Genomic DNA, 18,768 nt, shown 5'->3' on the forward strand with positions numbered 1-18,768 from the left:
GTATGTCTATATGAGACTATCGAACCTTCTGGAACTGGAATTAAAGATAGTTGTGAGCTGCCATGTGGGTGCTGGGAATTGAACCCAGATCCTCTAAAAGAGCAACCAATACTCTTAATCCCTGAGCTGTCTCTCTAGACTTGTACTTAATATTCTGAAAGAAACTAGCTCATATTTATTTTGTGATGTTTGTACCCCTTTATTGTGTATAAGACTCAAACGTAAAGTGTTATGTACCCCAGTATGGGCTCTTCACCTAAGCTGTATCTCCAGCCTTTGTGGTGTTTTGAGTCCCCATTAAACACAAGATTCTTATTTTATTTCCCTGTGTGGGTTCTGGCTGTGGCAAGTCTTTTTCTGTCCCTCCAGCCAGCTCCCGAATAATGACATGGAGACTTCTTATTAACTGTCAAAGTTTGGCCTATAGCTCAGACTTGTTCCTAACTGGCTCTTATAACTTAAATGAAGCCACTTATATTAATCTTCATTCTATCACGTGGCGGTACCTCTCTTTCATCTTGTATCTCCTGTTTCCTCTCCATGTCACTGGTGTCTCCATCCTTCTTCTTTCCAGAGTCCTCTCTGTCCCCAGGAATTCTGCCTAACCTCTTCCTTGCTATTGGCCATTCTGCTTATTACACCAATCACAGCAATACATTCTCACACAGTGTACAAGTGTCCCACAACACTCTAGCCCTCTTGCCAGGCTAATCCCAGGATTACAGATGCAGGAACTGATTTACAGTTGGTTATAAGCTGCTATGTGAGTGTTGGCACTGTACCTGTCCTCTGCAAGAACAAGTATTATAAACCACTGAGCAATCCCTCCAGCTCAGAAATTACACACACACACACACACACACACACACACACACACACACACACACACACACACACAAAAATTTCGGCAAGAATATCTTAGAATCAAATAAGCTAAGAGTGAACAAACAATTACCAATTAGAATGACTACTCAAAATCAAAACATTTTAAAATTTACTTTCTCATTAACTTTTGAGAATTCTGTGTATGAATAGACTATAGTTTGATCCTATTCATCTCCTATTCTTACCCCTAACTTCTTAGATCCACCCCCTCACCCCTCCTAACTTCATGCCTTCTTTTTTTTTTTGTTTTTGTTTTTTTGTTTTGTTTTGTTTTTTTTTGGTTTTTACGAGACAGGGTTTCTCTGTATTGTTTCGGAGGCTATCTGTCCAGCCCGGTCTCGAACTCACAGAGATCCGCCTGCCTCTGCCTCCCGAGTGCTGGGATTAAAGGCGTGCGCCACCACCGCCCGGCCATGCCTTCTTTTTTTAATAGCCCACCAAATCTAATTTGCGTTGCACATATATTCATGTGTGGCCATCCATTGGGAGCGTGGTTGACCTAGTGGGAACTAGATTCTTAAAGAAAACCACTTCTCCCTCCCTGAGAAGCATGGGTTATCAGTAGCAACTCAGCTAGGAGTGGGACTTGGGAGCCCCTCTCTGCCCAGGCTAGAATGTGGACCGGCTTTATCTCGCTCAGGCAACAACAGCTGCTGTATTTATGAGTGCGGCAGTCCTGGTGTGTCCATGAGATGCTGTGCTGCCCTGTCTCCCGTCTTCTGGTCTTACGGTCTTTTTGCACCCTCTTCTTCTATGAGTCCTGAGCCTTTGGGTAGGAGTGTGACATAGTTGTCCCAAGACACTGATTCTCTACAGTTTGACCAGTTTTGCGTTTCTGTATTAACCACTGTCCACTGCACAAAGAAACCTCTGATGAGGTCTGAGAGCTGGTAGAGAGAAATGATGGTAGAGGGCAGTTTGATATTACATCCAGGTAGCAGAATAATAATAATAGGTTCACCCTGGAGCCCATGATTTCCCCAGCCATGGACCCTTGTCGATTTACAGTACCAGATATGCTCCTGTAAGCAGGGCTTATGTCTTATTTTTTTTAAGATTTATTTATTTGTTTATTATGTATACAGTGTTCTGTCTGCGTGTACCCCTACAAGCCAGAAGAGGGCACCAGATCTCATTACAGATGGTTGTGAGCCATCATGTGGTTGCTAGGAACTGAACCCAGGACCTCTGGAAGAGCAACTAGTGTTCTTAACCACTGAGCCATCTCTGCAGCCCCACTTATGTCTTATTTTAACACAATATGAAATTTAATTTATAAGTGCCTTTCATGTTTAAGTTTTCTTTTGAAAACTATTGTATTTTTATTCTTATTTTCATTTGATAACTACTAGAAAAAGCAAAATATTAAATATTACCAGTGATTTTCAAATTGCTCTTCTGTAAGTAAAATATAACACTAAATAAATTTTAAAAAGACTTTATAGGTAAATGCCAAATTAAAGTGAAGAAAAATGGACTCCGGTGATTAGAGAATAGGATGCAATGCTGAGAGAAAGGAGCCGGGGATGGTGGCAGACCCCTTCAACCCTGACACTCAGGAGGCAGCGGCAGGGAGAGCTCTGTAGGTTTGAAGTCAGCCTGGTCTACATAGCAGGTTTCAGGATAGCCAGGGCTATGTAAAGAGACTGGTCTCGGAAGTAAAAAGGAGGGAGGGAGGGAGGGAGGGAGGAAGGAAGGAAAATGACTTGGTTATCCTCACAAATGAAAGATCTTGTGTTTCAAATACACACACTAATAAATTATATACAAGATTATTATTAAAAATTCACTACTTAGCCAGGCGGTGGTGGCACACGCCTTTAATCCCAGCACTTGGGAGGCAGAGGCAGGCGGATCTCTGTGAGTTCGAGGCCGGGCTGGACCGATAGCCTCCAAAACAATACAGAGAAACCCTGTCTCGTAAAAACCAAAAAAAAAAAAAAAAAAAAAAAAAAAAATTCACTACTTAGATTTTTCCTTTATCTCAAACTATTTCTGAATGGTATGTCTTACTTTGTAATACTTTCCAACAATCTAACATGTTTTTTGTTTTAGCTTATAATTGCCCCAGGAGTAGAAGAGACTGCTTTAATAATTCGACAAATCGCAGACCACAATTTAATGACATCGAAGAGAGATCCTCATGAGTGGTTGGATAAATCCTGGGTTGAAGTTTCACCATCTCAGGTTACTTTTTCTAAACGTATAAATTAGACATCTGTGAGGCAAACAAATAGGAATGCCTGAATTCCCTTCTTGAGAGCCTGTTTTCCCATGCTTCCCACATTGTTATAAATTCAGTGACAAAATTTTAATCTGTAGACTAAAATAGGTCCCTCTGAGAAGACCACTGCCTGAGGAGACACTACACTGTTTTCTAGGAAGAGATGAACCTACTTGATTTCCCATGTATTAACCCACTGGTGGCTCAGCTCATGTTACACAGAGCTCCTTCCCTGCACTGGCTACTGACAACATCGCCCGCTGAGCTGCAGGGACTCCTTCCCCAGGTTCCAGCCAAAGTACTGAAGGTGAGACTCAGAGAGCACAGGCTCCTGGCCCTTCCCACTGAGGTTACCCGTGTGGACCACAGTCTTTCTAATGACTGTGTCCAGCCCTGTTTTGGACATCTCATAGGAAAGAAATCATTTACTTGAACCAACTTTCATATGGAATTGCCATTAGTTGTCAACCACATCATACATTTTAAAGCTATCATACATGATTCAGTACAGTTTATCAAATTTGAAGGCATTTTGAAATATCATTGTATTCATAAATGCACAATTAGCATGTGTTTACATTACCCCTTCCAAGAACCCCTGATGTCTTTTACCATAGGGAATAGAGCTTTAGCTTTATTGCTGTTTTTAAAATCTTATCAAGGAATAGTATTCATGTGTAGTTTGTATAACTGAAATAAAATCCACTGTATCTGTTGTGAACCTAAACCATCTCTAAAAACAGTCTGTTAAAATTCCATTGCAAGATGCTAGGAAATAGATGCAAACTACAACATTCTCTTTTAGTGGTATTTAATTACTTTTTATGTTAGTTTGTGGCTCAATGTAGTATCCATGAACTTAGGTAGGCATCATTTTATTTTCTAGGCTGTATTCTATTAAACTTATTTTTAATTTTTCAGCATTTTTGTAGCATCACTTCCTTGTTTAAGATTAGTTCTTCCTCCAAGAAAAAGTCACCTCGAATTTCATCACTTCAGGAAGATATGAATCCAGGTGGTCCCTTTGTTTCTCAGAGTTTGGCTCCTGTCCTTCAGGAACACGATGAGTATTATTCCTATGAAGACTCTGAAGAAGCGGCACAGGGCGGTACAAGCTCCTCCCTTCTGGAGCTAAGAGAAACACCGCGTGTGTTACCATTTGCAGCATCTCACAGTCAGGCCAGGCCCCGGGCAGCCTCCACCTGTGGCCCTAACACAGTGCAGGATAACCCTTTTCTAATCAAGAAGCAATCAAAGAAAGTGGCTGGGCACTCCTTCCCAAGTCAGGATGATTCAGAATCAGGTGTCTTCTCTCTGGGCCTAACACAAATAACCTGTGGACCTGAAATGTTGCCAACTGATACTCAGAGGAGAGTTATCCATAATTGTGTAAGTTATCCTAAAGCAAAAGGAAGCAGAAACATGCAAATGTCCACCCCTGCCTTTTTACCAGAGGCTTCTCAACCCCACCATGGTTGGGACTTTAAGAAAAACAGTGATAGAAAACAGATTCGGTCATTCAGTTCAAGCCGTGGAGCACAACAGACTACCTACAACAAATGGTACCCACAACAAGATGAGTTACCCAGTGATCAGCCTGAGCATCTGTGGGCCGACTTGGAAGACATCACATACAGACATCCAGCTGCTGGGAGAGAGCTTCCGTCTGTTCCCAGCTGGGATTCATTCTGTGCTCCTGATTTTAATGTAAACCAAAGAGGATTCAAAGGCCTTAATTTCTACCAAACAGCTGGGAACTACTTGGGACAGAGAAGACTCCCTGTGCCTTCATCTAGCTGGGGAGATTATGAAACACCAACAGGTAACACTAATAGTCGATACACCTTCTAGTTATAATTTTTAAATCTAAAGCTAGGGGCTGGAGAGATGGCACAGTGGTTACAGTACTTATAGCCATTGCAAGGGACCCACATTCGGTTCACAGCACCCACTTTGGGTAGCTCACACTACCTGTAACTCCAGTTCCCAGGGATATGACACTGTGGTCTCCTTGGACACCTGCATTCACGTGCACACACCCACGTGCAGACACATACACATATACATAACTAAAAATACTTTAAAATGATAGTGCTATAATCATATTTCAATGAATGTTTTAATTGTCACACTAAAGTTCTCCATTAACTTTGGGTTTAAGAAAAAATCAAACTTACTGGTCTAGCAAAATATTTCAAATTCTTGTAGTATCAAATGAACCATATCTTCAACTTAAGTTTGATAGCACCAAGGAAGATCTCTGAGTTCAAGATCAGCCTGGTCTACATAGTCAGTTCTGGGACAACCAGAGCTTCCAAGAGAGACCCTGTTGCAAAACAGACAAAATAAGAAAAAGAAAAGAAATTTAAAATAAAAGTAGGCAATCTAAGTAAAGCGGAAGATGATCAGGATTAAACGAGGAATCAGACCGTCAGGTACATATCTATTTTGCTAACATTTGTTAAGTTAAGGGCTGGTGACAGCTCAGTCTCTAAGGTGCTTACTGTGCAAACATGAGGATCTAAGTTCACTGCCCAGAACCCACATACAAAAGACTTGCATTGTGGACATGGCTTGGAACCCCAGAACTTGGGAGTGAGAGTCAGGTGCATCTGTGGGCTCACTGTCAGACAGCCTAGCATATTTGGCAAGCTCTAGGCCAGAAAGAGATTCTGTCTCAAAAAAAATCAGGATGGCCGGGCGGTGGTGGCGCACGCCTTTAATCCCAGCACTCGGGAGGCAGAGGCAGGCGGATCTCTGTGAGTTCGAGGCCGGGCTGGACCAATAGCCTCCGAAACAATACAGAGAAACCAAAAAAACCATAAAAACCAAAAAAAAAATCAGGATGGATGGTACCTGAGGAGGAACAACACCTGAGTTGTTGTTTCTTCATGTGCACATGCACACTTGTGTAACACACACACACACACATACACACACGATGCTAGATCCCAGGTAAACCTTTTCCATGAGTTGTTTAACTTTATTAGGCAGGAACCCCTGTCAGCTTCACTTTGATGTATATTTTTTTACCCTGCCTTGAAAAACCAATAGTAATAATGATGATGATGATGATAATTTCATTCTGAAATTTAACCTGAGTCTTTGGTGGTGGTATCTTCACTATCACTGGGGCAAATATTGGCTTATTTAATGTGCTTTCCCATGGCACACCACAGTGTCCAAATATAATTGTCGTTTTATCTTCGACACAGCAGCTGTGCCTTAATCTATTGCTATTTCAGCCAGCAATTGTGACTCTGCAGTTACCGGCAGTGACCCAGCCACTCAGGCTGCAGCCTGTAGGGAATTCTGTTCCCATGGGCTCCAGCTCTGTCGCTGCAGCTAAAGGTAGCTTTAACTGAATCTCTACCATTCTATTTATAAGTAAGACGTGAGACTCAAAGGCTGGGGTGAACACCTGTGAGCTCAGAGGTGTTCTCCTTGCTGGCACCTCTGCAAGACCCGTGCTTCCACTCTGCCAAACCAGAAAAAAGCAGCGCCACTACTACTTCCTGTGTCTGTCCCTCCCGGGTGCCCTCTCATGCCCTATGATTACTTTCTGTCAACTAGCTTCTAACTCAGCCTCCTGACCCAAGGTTAATTTTATTTAATCAATGCAAATGCAAACTTGGGGTTCACAGTGTGATCAAATATTCCCCAACATATAATGTTTAAGATACACCGTTTTCCAAGTCAATATTGACAGTCTTGGGAAGTTTATCCAAAGGCTCTAAGATAATTTTCCACTTGTCCTGTATGTGTATTTTTGTGATCTCTTTGATATAATTAACCTACTATATTACTTTTAAACTTACTTATAATGGCACCCAGCTCATGAAGTTCTGATATAATACTCCTAGGAATAATTACTAAATTTTTTATTTTTCACCTGTCAATCTCCATAAGGGCTTAAATCTAGGGCATTTAAAGATAATATGTCATGTATAATAAGTTCATATAAAGTGAGTCACTCCAGGTCACCTCCTGTCATATATTAGGACTGAGGATCATTTTTATAGTGTAAATACAAGAGCAGGGACAGACTTAGAGCTGACAAGCAGGAGTCTTTTAAACATGGTGTATTAAAGATGCTGGGGTGCTGGAGAGACAGCTGGGCAGATGAAGGCTCTTGCCCCCAAGGCTGCACTTCCCGGTTCAGTCCCTGAGACCTAAATGGTGACAGGAGTGTGGGCGTCCCCTGACCTCTACATGCACACACGAGCACACACACACACTTCACATGCAGAAAATAATTAAAAATCTAAATAAAGATGGAATGAAAGCCGAACAGCTAATAAGACATAAGCATACTGGGTACGAGATGAATAGTTTCAGTGACACACAGAGCCAGTGAACATTGTGTGAGTTCAAGTCGATTGGAGTAAACCTCAAACTTATTTTCATCTGTGTTAGAAACCTTCAGGAGTTAGGAAGCCTGCCTGAGTGGCTTCCTGAGCTATTTCCAGTGGTTTTGTCTGAAACTATTAGAACCATGAGAGACTGAGATTGCATAAATTTTGCAGAAGAGGATAATTGGAATCTGGGCCCAATGAAAAGTTCACACAGTCTATGTGTGTGCTGATTTTAAACACAGAGCCATTGGGTACAGGTGCATTCATGTTTTTAAAAAATAACCATTTTTCATAGTTACCTATCCAAGAAAATGGTTTTCCTTTTCTCCTTTTGACAGGCTTAATGTACTCACAAGTACCACAACCCAAAAGACAACGTCTAACGTATGAAAAAATCCCTGGAAGAATGGATGGACAGACCCGGCTGAGGTTCTTATGAAGGACAGAAGGACGGTGTCACGTGCCAGATTCTACTTTATGATAATCCAGTAGCAAAATGATTTAGTATTGATTATATATAAAAGAAAATGGCATTATTTGTACATGTCCTCAGTGTTTTTACCATATATTCAATTTCCATAATATATATTCTGTCCTGGAACTTGCATCGTCTGATCGTCTGATTTATCAATTAGCTTAATAAGCCTTATACCCCCAAAAGTACTCAGATTTACGTGTACTTCACATGCATTTTGTATTTTTAGAGATTTGGGTTTTTCACGTACGTGTATGCGTGTGGAGGGTATGTGGAGTCCAGAGCTGTCCTAAGTTCCCACCATAGTCTTTTTCTTTTTAAGATTTAATTTGTCTTATTAAATTGTGTATGTCTGCACATTGGTGTGTGCATATTGAATGCAGTGCCTGTGGAATCCAAAAGAGGGCATGGGAGCCCCTGGAGCCTTAGTTACTGGTGTTTGTGAGCCTCCTGGTGTGGTGCTAGGAACCATACTCCAGTCCTCAGAGGAGCAACAAGCACTCTTAACCACTGAGCCATCTCTTGGCTCCCATCACAGTCTTACAATCTGAGGCAAGAAGTGAGGCTCACACCAGACAGTCAGAGAGGTTCCACACCAGTTTCCCTAAACAAATTAGAAAGAGAGTAGCAAACGGAAGTGTTTGCAAACTAAATTGTGGGAAAGAAAGGTTCACATTCTTAATGTACAAAGCATCCCTTCAAACCTGGAGGAAAAAGAAACCTAATGGGATAAGTGTCCAGACAGATGGTTCCCAGAATAAGACTAACTTGTAAACATGTGGGATAAGCAGCTTTATGTTTGGTTATATAATAGATGTAGTGTCTATTATATAAGTCGCTGATTCTCACCTATAGTGACAAAAATGATGAGAATTCAGATACCCGGGGTCAGCATGTCTGAGAAGACTACTCTCCTACACTGTCTGTGCAACCTTTTAGAGTCCAGTTTAGGCACCTGCTAATAAAATGTAAAACAACTGTGGAGTTCAGCTCAGAAATTAATATTACTAAGAATTTATCTTAAGAGGCTGGAGTGATGGCTTAGAACTTAAGAACACTGGGGCTGGAGAGATGGCTCAGTGGTTAAGAGCACAGGCTGTTCTTCTAGGGGTTCTGAGTTCAATTCCCAGCAACCACATGGTGGCTCACAACCACTTTGAATGAGATCTGGTGCCCTCTTCATGCAGGCAGAAGACTGTATACATAATAAATAAATCTTTAAAAGAACTTATCTGAAATAAATATCAACTATAACATAAACTCTACTGTAAGTATAACTCGATTAGGTAAAAATTATAGACAATTGGCTACCAGGAGAGAGGGCAAAGTAAATAATGTATAGAATACCTTGAAACTATTTCAAAGAAAGTTAAGTGTGCTCTGACAGAGAGTGGTCCATAACATAGTGAAAATGGACAATTCCACTTTGCTCAAAAATGATTCTGTAATACGGGGGAAACTTGAGCAGCCATGAACTCCACATTCTCTGATGCATGATAATTTGATACCAACCCTGGATTACATGAAAGCTTGTCTTTCATGGGGAAAAGAAGACTAAGAGGATCATTGCACTGCACCCACTAACACGTGCTTGGCAGGAAGGCAGAAAGAAAGGCTGGCATGAGGCGTGACCCACGTTCCCGGCAGCTCAGCGACCCGTTCTCTGGTGAGCGCCCCAGCATCCTCTCCTCTGCTTTCTGTTCCTGTCTATAATTTCATTTATTGATTCATTTGTGCTTCTCTGTCTCTTTTCCTCACACAGAAAAGTGTTGGAATCAGCAGTTACATGGGCTGCCCGAGGGGCTGCCGGGCCAGAAGCAGACATCCGTCGTTTTCAAGATGAAGCCCTATGTAATACTGTATTCTCCTTCACCAGCCTAGGTACAGAAAGCTGTTTTCACTTTGCTTAGATTTACATTCCTATATTTTTGTCACTAATTAAATTTTTTTGCTGTTAAACTCCTCACCTCATTTTCTCCACTGCAATCCGACTGATGTCCTTGTATTCCTACTTACTTATTCATGGGTGAATGCCATCCAGAGCTATTCCAGAGAGCATCTATGGCTGGTAATTGGGGGTTGCTTTTCATGCTATGTTTACGCCTACTTTTGGAGACATTCTACAGGGATTTCAAACCCAAGTTCCACCCTCTCTGTGCAACACTCCAACTCAGCAGCAAACAGAAATCCGTGGACTCCCAAAAGACAAAACCAGACACAAAATACTGTTGTCATGGGAAATGATGAATTCAGCAAAAATTTTATTTCCAAGTTCTTCAAAGATTATTATAAACACAAATTTTCCTTCTAAAAGTATCCCCAATTAAATCAAAGGCACATCACCCCAATAACATACTTGTGACATTAATTCTTTTATGTTGTAATATTTTCATTTTGTTTTTAACCAATTGCAATGTTCTGAATGTAGGTCATATTTTAAACTTTTTTAAAGGCATAAGCACATTTTTAAGAGCTAAAAATACAATTATATATTGTAAACCAAGGGAGCTAAAGAAAGATCTAACCAGCCTCAGGATGGGCACCCTAATGCTACATCAGTTCTTTCCGTTGGCTAAAGAGCGTCTCCTAAAGTCTACTGTCAAAGAAAGACTGTATCTCACTATGGAATGAAAACATGAAACAGTTTTCTTTAAAAATATCAGGATATCAATTATTCCCCCAATTTTATACTTTTTCTTCATTTAGTAATTGTAAATTCTTATGAACAAATTTTATTAGAGTATAAAAATGTTAGGAAAATTACAAATACTCAGTTTTTGAAAATAAACGTTTCCTTCCTAAATTGCAAACACCGGGTAAGTAAAACATGCCTATATCCCAGGCAGACCATCACAGGTTCTGTGAGGGAAGGGATGCAGCTTAGGAAATTTTGAAGTGAGGTTAAAACAAACAAATTTCTGTAGAATTTGGCTCTAGGACAAGGCAACAGAGAAAGGGACTTGGCTGTTGAAAACCGTTTTCTTGGGACGTGGTGGCAGTCACCCATCACCATGTGCTTCCCCAGCGAACTTCTTCCCTGTCAGAGAGAGAGTGGTTGGTTTTTAGTTTAGTGAGATTGACTTGTAAATTACTTCATCGTTTCATAGGACACCTAATATTCACAAAGTAGAAAACAGTACATGCATACAGTGAAATATGTAAGCCCCATCCCTGGACAGACAGCACCATGACAGTCAGTGTAAGACAGTCAGTTACCTTAGCAACCCAATGCACCATTTCCTTCAGTACGCAAAATGTGCCTGATAGCAGAACCAGCTCCTAATTCAATATGAGCAATTTCCTTTTACAAGTATGTGTAAATACAAAATGTGAAATACATTGGTCCCAAGACTAACCATCTATGTCCAGGTTGGGCTTGAACTCTCCAGTTTTCATTTCTTTTTAAAGCTTTTCGGTTGGTGGGTAGGCAAAAGTCGGAGATTGCTCCATTCATAAGATTTTCGCCATTTCCTACACAAAGCCATACCAGGAAATATGGAGGTGTGAGTAAGAAGAGCTTCCTCTTGCCACAGAAGCTTCTCCAACGTGGGAAGCAGGGAGGACATTCACACTGGCAGCCTGCCCTGTCTGTCCCGCATGTTATCACTGAGAATGGGCAGGACCTATACTTTTCAAATGGCCTTAAAGAGGATTCTTTGGTGAATCCTCCCAGAAACTGAAGCGTTTGTAGCACTACAGTTTGTAGGAGGTGATGAAGGAACCACCAGTTTGTTGCCAGGAGTGGGCAGGGCAGCTTGACAACCGTGCAGTAGAACTGCCCTTCCTCAGAGCTCCAGGAGGCTGTGAGGCCGGTTATTTCCAGATCCATCCGCTAAGAAAGCCTGAGACCCTGCTCATCATTTGAAAATACACCGTGTGTAAAGGCTGCTTTGACATACTACCTTTCCATGTCAACAGGTATGGGAACAAAGTATTTCCCTATCCTGCTCATCATTTGAAAATACACCGTGTGTAAAGGCTGCTTTGACATACTACCTTTCCATGTCAACAGGTATGGGAACAAAGTATTTCCCTATCCTGCTCATCATTTGAAAATACACCGTGTGTAAAGGCTGCTTTGACATACTACCTTTCCATGTCAACAGGTATGGGAACAAAGTATTTCCCTATCCTGCTCATCATTTGAAAATACACCGTGTGTAAAGGCTGCCTTGACATACTACCTTTCCATGTCAACAGGTATGGGAACAAAGTATTTCCCTATCCTGCTCATCATTTGAAAATACACCGTGTGTAAAGGCTGCCTTGACATACTACCTTTCCATGTCAACAGGTATGGGAACAAAGTATTTCCCTATCCTGCTCATCATTTGAAAATACACCGTGTGTAAAGGCTGCTTTGACATACTACCTTTCCATGTCAACAGGTATGGGAACAAAGTATTTCCCTATCCTGCTCATCATTTGAAAATACACCGTGTGTAAAGGCTGCCTTGACATACTACCTTTCCATGTCAACAGGTATGGGAACAAAGTATTTCCCTGAGGCTGCTGGATTCCAGGGTGAACAGCTCTGAAAGCCTACCTTACAGTTCTTACCTGGGTTTGACCTACACTTCATTCTGAATCTGCTGGAGGGGGAAGGGGTACCAGGGGGTAACATCTGGGCTAAAATCTAGAGATTTGGGTTGTAGGGGTTTTTTAATTCTGACTCTGAGTTGTTTTCTGTTGCATCCTGGGTCTCATTCTTGGTCAGGTTTGCTTGTTCATTCCTGTTTCTAAAAATGCCTTTGAGGGCTCCTGCTCCTGGTCTTGATTCAGCCCCTCTCTGTCATTTTTTCCCTTTTTCCCAGGAGAATCACTAGTCTGAGTGCTCCAAATGCTGGTTCCTTATGCAGTTGGTTTTTGGTGAGCTTTTAACACTTGGGACTCTACTTCCTTCTATAGAAATGCTTGTAATTTTCATTTTTCCCTATTGGATTTAAAGTTCATTCTTATCATAAATCAATACAATTTTTAAAAACTTGTAGAAATAATAAGACCTCAATGCAAAACACTCAAACTCATGCCATGCCATTCTAATGTTTAAATGCCTTCAGATACACATATGTACATGCACACATGTATACACACACACACACACACACACACACACACACACACACACACACGAACACACACATGAATAGCTACAAAATCAAGGGAGAAACCACAGTCCAAAGCAGACAAAGTTAGCCCCTCTGTTAAGTCCTTAGTCCCAAAAGATGCAAGTCAGTTAGAAACACCAGATAGCAAATGACAACTCTGGGATGCTGTAACAGCAGAGAGAGAATTAAGGTCAAGAAATACTGCACGGTAGGCAGTGGTGGCACACGCCTTTAATCCCAGCACTCAGAAGGCAGAGGCAGGCAGATCTCTGTGAGTTCGAGGTCACCTTGATCTACAGAGTGAGTTCCAAGATAGCTAGGGCTGTTACACAGAGAAACCCTATCTTGAAGGAAAAAAAAGGAAGGAAGAAAAAGAAAGATTGCTGTCAGCTCAGTTAAAAAGCTTGTGTGCATAAGGCATGTCACAGATAGTGTCAGAGAGAACAGAGCTTCTCTTAGCTAGACCTCTTCCATGTGCAGGGAAACTACAGACCAGAATCACCCATCAGGCATTTTGACAGTTTTTTTTTTTAAACTCTGTTGCCCATATCCTTTGGGAAGCTTCATGATAACACACTATGGCCCCAAGATGGCACGGTGCATCCTAACTCACCGGTCTTCACAGTAAAGCACAGGACCTGGGCTCCCGGAAGGGATTGCTTCCAGCTGGAACGCCAAGGAGCAGGGCATCCTTGCAGGCATTCTGCATGCAATACTGCTGAAGCTCAGCGGCTGCCTGAGAGACCTGAGACAAAGCAGAGGACATCCTGCTCACAGCTAACTCCAGTGGCAGGCACTAGACTGTGAGGTGGGACACCATTATCATCATCCAAGGCTGACTCCAGTCACTCATCCCCAGGAAAGACTTCAGTCTACCATGGAGTTCCGGGTATGTCTGGTTTGCTTCAACAAAGGAAAAGCTGCAACTCTGATCCATCTGGAATTCTAGTTTTGAGACTGAACTTGTAAGAAATGGCTCATTCTCAAGCGCCCAGGACAAATGTCTACTATGTAAAACATGCACTGATAATCTAAATTTGCCACGTGAACAAGGCCAGAGCTTAGTCCAGTCTGTGCCAAACAAGAGATAGAATTTTCCAAAAGTACAGCTTGCTGGTTAAGAATTTGGTCCCTGGGGCTGAGGGTGGAGCTCAGTGGTGGAATGCTGGCCTAGCAAAAAGTGAGGCCCTGGAGTGAGTCCCAGGCACAGTGCACAAGAATAAGAGTACAGCCGAACGTCACCGTCATCATCATCATTATCATCATCATCATAAATAACACAGGGCTATTATGTTTTAGCCATGGTTTGAGTGTGTCCTCCAAGGGCTTAGAGGTTGAATTTAATTTTCACTATGAAGGGCGGGAACTTGTGTACGTATTCGATGTACATAGGTGTTTTATTGCACGTACATCTGCACACCAGAAGAGGGCATCAGATCCCAGGAGGATACAGTTATAGATGGTTGTAAGCCACTATGTGGGTGCTGGGAATTGAACTCAGGATCTCAGGAAGAACAGTGAGTGTTCTTAACAACTGAACCATCACTCCAGCCACGAGAGGAGAGGATAGAAACTTAAACCATTACGTATGGTATTTGATAAAGTCCCCAGGGTGGAGGACCCCATGATTAAATACTGGAGGCTCTAGCTGAAGGAGGCCTGAGGGACAGACACAGACACACATGCTCCCTGTCTCCCATCATGAAAAACTCTGTTCTGCCTTGGGAAGTGACCAGCTAAAAGGTCATCAGCAGATGCAACCCCCACTAGACCTTGGACCCTCCAGAACCGTAAGCTAAAATAAACTCGTTTTCTTTATGTTATTCTGTATGTGGTACTTGGCTATTGGCAACAGAAAACAGACTGATAGATTCTGTTGCAGCTGTTTACCATATGCTTACAGATGCTACCAAGTTTCTCAAGTGCCTTGGGGATTTGCTGTTAGTACTAAAAATTTCAATTGTTAGTATATAAAATACAATATAACCAGACTAACGTTTAAGCTAATTTTTTCCATCAGTAGAAACTCTGATGTTTTCACATTAATTATAATTGGTACTAACGGCTTCATATGTTACTAATTTTCAAAGAAATGCAGAACCAATCCTGCCCACGCTTGCTGTGTGTGAGGAAAACAGGTGAGCTGCACATGTGGTAGGTAGGCGTCTCTCCCAGGGCACCTGGAGAAAAAGGGGTCATGGTGACAGAGGGAAAGGGGATGCCCAGAGAAAACAAATCAAGTAAGAGAGGTGAGCAGCTGTCAGCAGGACCTAGGGAGACTGGGTGACAGAAGACAAACCCTGTAAGCTGTCCCAGGAACTTCTCAGAGGCCACTCCAGAAGACTCCTTGAGACAGCAGGCTTTCCAGACCCTGGGGAGGGATGCTACAAGACCGTGCCTGGCTTATGGTGTGTCTAAGTGTACCGAGAATTTCCAAGACTGAGCTCTGAAATGAAGTTGTCTGGATTCTGTAGAGTTCTGCCCAAGTTCACCCGAATGTCCAGTGTGTGGTCATCCACAGTCCTTCCTCAAGTGTAGGTCAGTCTCTTCCCTAGAAAATGTCCCCAAGCTGAGAGATATTTGATTCTGTTTTCCTTCCAGGCCTGATAGTGAGCACTTAGAACAACTCTAGTCTTAGTTCCATGTGTTCTCTGTCAAACAAGCTCGTTCTCTGCCAACAGCTCCAGCCAACACCAGTAACTGCTCCACTTTGGAAGGTGAGGGGAGCCACAACTTTAATCATCCAGGATGAAGTTGTGATTCTCTTGCGCTGACCACACAGCGACCACTAGGTGTCGCTGCTCCTTGCATCCATGATCACTAATAGGCTGGACCGCTGGCCCTCTCTGCAGACTGGGTTCAGCCTCTTCCAGCCAGACCCTCAAGCTCCTTGGCCTCTGACCCCACCCCTACTTCCTACCTCTTACGCACCCACCACCTGGGCCAACCTCCATGTGCTTTCTGCCCTCAGACACCAGTGAGGAAAAAGGAACCTCAAGCGGCACAGGCCTCCTATTTCGGTGTCTAGGTTGTGACTGCTCAGCCCAGTGTGCCACTGTGGACAACACTTCCTCCACCCTTGCTAGTTCCCGTTCCACCGTCCCAGAAGTAAACTCGGCTTCCTGTTTCACAAGACTGCCATGGCCACATCCAGTAACCCATGATCAGCTTCCCTCCTGTCCCGGAAGATGCCACCCCACACCGGGTCCCCGATACATTCACCTCGACGCCCTTGGTTTCTTCCCTTGACAGAACAATGGCAAAATAAATAAATTTTTCCTATCAACCCCCGAAACCCGTGTTATTTTCGAAATTAAAAAGAAAAAAGTTATTTCCTCTTTGAAACTAGTTTTTTAACCTGCCTGGCCTCTTCACGAAGTCCAGAGTGGCTACTGACCCTTATTGGCACTTCTCTGTACTCCATGCCCGCCCCTTTACCTTCCAAACCTGGCTCTCTGGGATCATTTTGTTTATGGGTTAATTTGTTTGTTTACCGCCAGGTCCAGAGTTAATAAGCTACCAAGCAAACTGACTACCATGATACCTATCCGCACACGCTGCAAACCACATTGGCTGCTAATCACACACCAGGCCAACTCAGTAAACACTGGCTGTGTTCACGGGCCTCCATGCGCGCATACGCGCTGGGAATTGAAGCTGGGTCCTTTTATCTTCATCTTTTTTCAATAATCCTTCCCTCACCTTCTCCGGGCAATCTCTTTTGAACTGTCCCTGGTGGCAGGCACGCTACAAGTTCTGCCCTTTGTCTATGTCACACTCCTATATTTTAATGACTTCTCCTGGCCTTGTGCCGCGGGCCTCTGTCCACACAGCTAAATGTCTCCGGGATTATCTGTAAAAAATCCACAGATCCCAAAATGGAGCTCATTTCCCCAAACCCTCCCTCCCGACGCCCCAGCCTGAGCATCCTTCCTCTCTCTCCCTCTCATCCGCCCACCCCTGAGCAGCATCCTCCGGCTGCCCAGGCCGCCAGCGTGTCACCGGCCTGGTGTGGACACACCCACGGGGCCCTCGGACCCTGGCCGCGTCTCGGGGCTGGCTGCGTCGTCGCCTGGCGCATCCGTGGGGCCCCCCAGCGCTGGCCTGGGGTAGGGAGGGGAGGTCGCGCCCGGAGCCACCCCGCGTCCACGCACGGCTCGCGAGCACCCGAGGCCCCGAAGCGCGCCCGATCCGGCAGCGGCAACTTGGGCCGGGCCGCGGCGTCGTGCGAGCCGAGCGGCTCCGCGGGCGGCGGGGCTGGCACTGGGGTCGGGCTGGGCGGGCAGGCGCTCACCTTGATCCTCTCCACGCCGGCCTCCAGCTTGAGCTGCTCCACCAGGCGCTGCAGGGCGCTGACGCTCGCCCCTGAAGACATGGCGGCCGGCGGCGAAGGCTGCGCGCAGCGGGCTCGGCTGGGCGGAACCTCCGCGGAGCAGGGGCGTCGTCCCGGGGCGGGGAAGCAGCCGCGCCCGCCCTGCTGTCCGGGCGCTGGGGGTCCCGAGCTCTGAGCCGCCCGGATCGCCGCTGCCTCAGAACAAACCTAGGTGGCGCCTGCGCTGCCAAGGGAAGGACCCCGGGAGGATTTCCAAGAAAAAAACAAGTTCAAGGAAACCCTGCTCGTTGGTCTGATAGTCACGTGTGTGTGTATGGGGGGGCGGGGGATCCCAGCCTGGCATTGTTGGAACACACCAAATAAAATGAATGACTCCAGCCCCTTCATCCCCTAGCTATGACCATTGTTCCCAGTCTTGTCCTGAGTTTTTGTTTTGTTTTTTAAATTATTGTATACGTTTGTTTTACAAAACTGAGGTCATTAAACTGAGGTTTGGGGGGTTTTGTTATTTACACCTACTATATGACTACGCCGCCATTCTTGTACAGCATCCAATCTGTCAGCTCATACTAAACTGGGTAATAAAAAATAAAAATAAAAAAACAGTTATCGGGTGGGCTTCCTAAAAGTAAAAGCCCAGAGACTTGAAAGCAGTGGTTTTAATTACATAAAAAATACCTTCAAGGCTAAATGCTCATCTTCTGGCTCTGCTCTGAGTGCTGGGCGCATGAGCTTCCATGTGGATAGACTCAGTAGTGCTGTGGGGAAAAAAATTCATATTTTCTTTTAACCCTGCCTAGACAACCCAGAACCAAAAACACCTCTTTTATTATGGAGGTGGGGGGGGTGGATTCCCCAAATGGCTTGTACGGAATCAGCCTTCCCTTAAACTGGTGTTTCTCGCCTTTCTGATGCTGCGACCCCTTCATACAGTTCTTCATGTGGTGACCCTCGACCGTAAAACTATTTTTCGTAGCTGCTTCATAATTGTCATTTGGGAGTCGAGACACACAGTTTATTGGAACCGGCCCTTCTAATTAGTCCTTGTTATGGGAACCCAGTAATTGGGGATTGGGCTGAGGAAGAACCTGACCTGCAGTGTAGCAGCCAGAAAGCCCTTAACCACTTCCTGAACCCAGTGGCTACTTACAAAGGGTTCCTTGCTGAAGCACCCCGTTTCCCTGTTGCTGAGTCCGGTCACTCTGGACAAGGTCACACACACAAACACACCCAACAGCCAGCTTCCATTCAGGGAGATTTTCCCCCTACCCTTAGGCCCCTCAAATTGAGGCAGTCGGATTGACCACCCCAACTCTGGAGCTCCTTCTGGGGTTCCAAAACAGGGATTGATTAGAAGGGCGGGTCACAATAAACTTCCCCCATGCAAG

The 18,768-nt window shown here is 44.0% G+C and overlaps 2 protein-coding genes across 2 annotated transcripts in view; one reads left to right on the plus strand and one right to left on the minus strand.

Moving 5' to 3' along the window:
- Positions 1 to 8,069, plus strand: part of Shoc1 (shortage in chiasmata 1) — a 76,497-nt gene extending 68,428 nt beyond the window's left edge. The window contains exons 24-27 of the mRNA XM_021235938.2: positions 2,941 to 3,072; positions 3,267 to 3,416; positions 4,031 to 4,931; positions 7,803 to 8,069. Coding sequence (XP_021091597.2) covers positions 2,941 to 3,072; positions 3,267 to 3,416; positions 4,031 to 4,931; positions 7,803 to 7,903 — 1,284 coding nt within the window. The 3' untranslated portion in view covers positions 7,904 to 8,069. The remainder of the gene's footprint in view (positions 1 to 2,940; positions 3,073 to 3,266; positions 3,417 to 4,030; positions 4,932 to 7,802) is intronic.
- Positions 8,070 to 10,183: 2,114 nt separating this feature from the next.
- Positions 10,184 to 17,617, minus strand: Gng10 (G protein subunit gamma 10). Its single transcript, XM_005085056.4, has 3 exons — positions 17,342 to 17,617; positions 13,661 to 13,792; positions 10,184 to 10,976 (listed from the first exon to the last, which is right to left on the minus strand). Exons 1-2 carry the CDS (start codon positions 17,420 to 17,422, stop codon positions 13,667 to 13,669), a joined length of 207 nt encoding a protein of 68 aa, XP_005085113.1. The 5' UTR covers positions 17,423 to 17,617; the 3' UTR covers positions 10,184 to 10,976; positions 13,661 to 13,666.
- Positions 17,618 to 18,768: the final 1,151 nt, after the last annotated feature.

The sequence above is a fragment of the Mesocricetus auratus genome, unplaced genomic scaffold, assembly GCF_017639785.1.
Source record: "Mesocricetus auratus isolate SY011 unplaced genomic scaffold, BCM_Maur_2.0 Super-Scaffold_6730, whole genome shotgun sequence".
Classification (NCBI taxonomy): Eukaryota; Metazoa; Chordata; class Mammalia; order Rodentia; family Cricetidae; genus Mesocricetus; species Mesocricetus auratus.

Bases quoted from the DNA above. Each gene is read 5' to 3' on its own strand.
- Gng10 (XM_005085056.4), bottom strand. From the start codon at position 17,422: ATGTCTTCAGGGGCGAGCGTCAGCGCCCTGCAGCGCCTGGTGGAGCAG. The intron at 13,793-17,341 runs GTGAGCGCCTGC...GCTTTGTCTCAG, and splicing joins CCGGCGTGGAGAGGATCAAG to GTCTCTCAGGCAGCCGCTGA.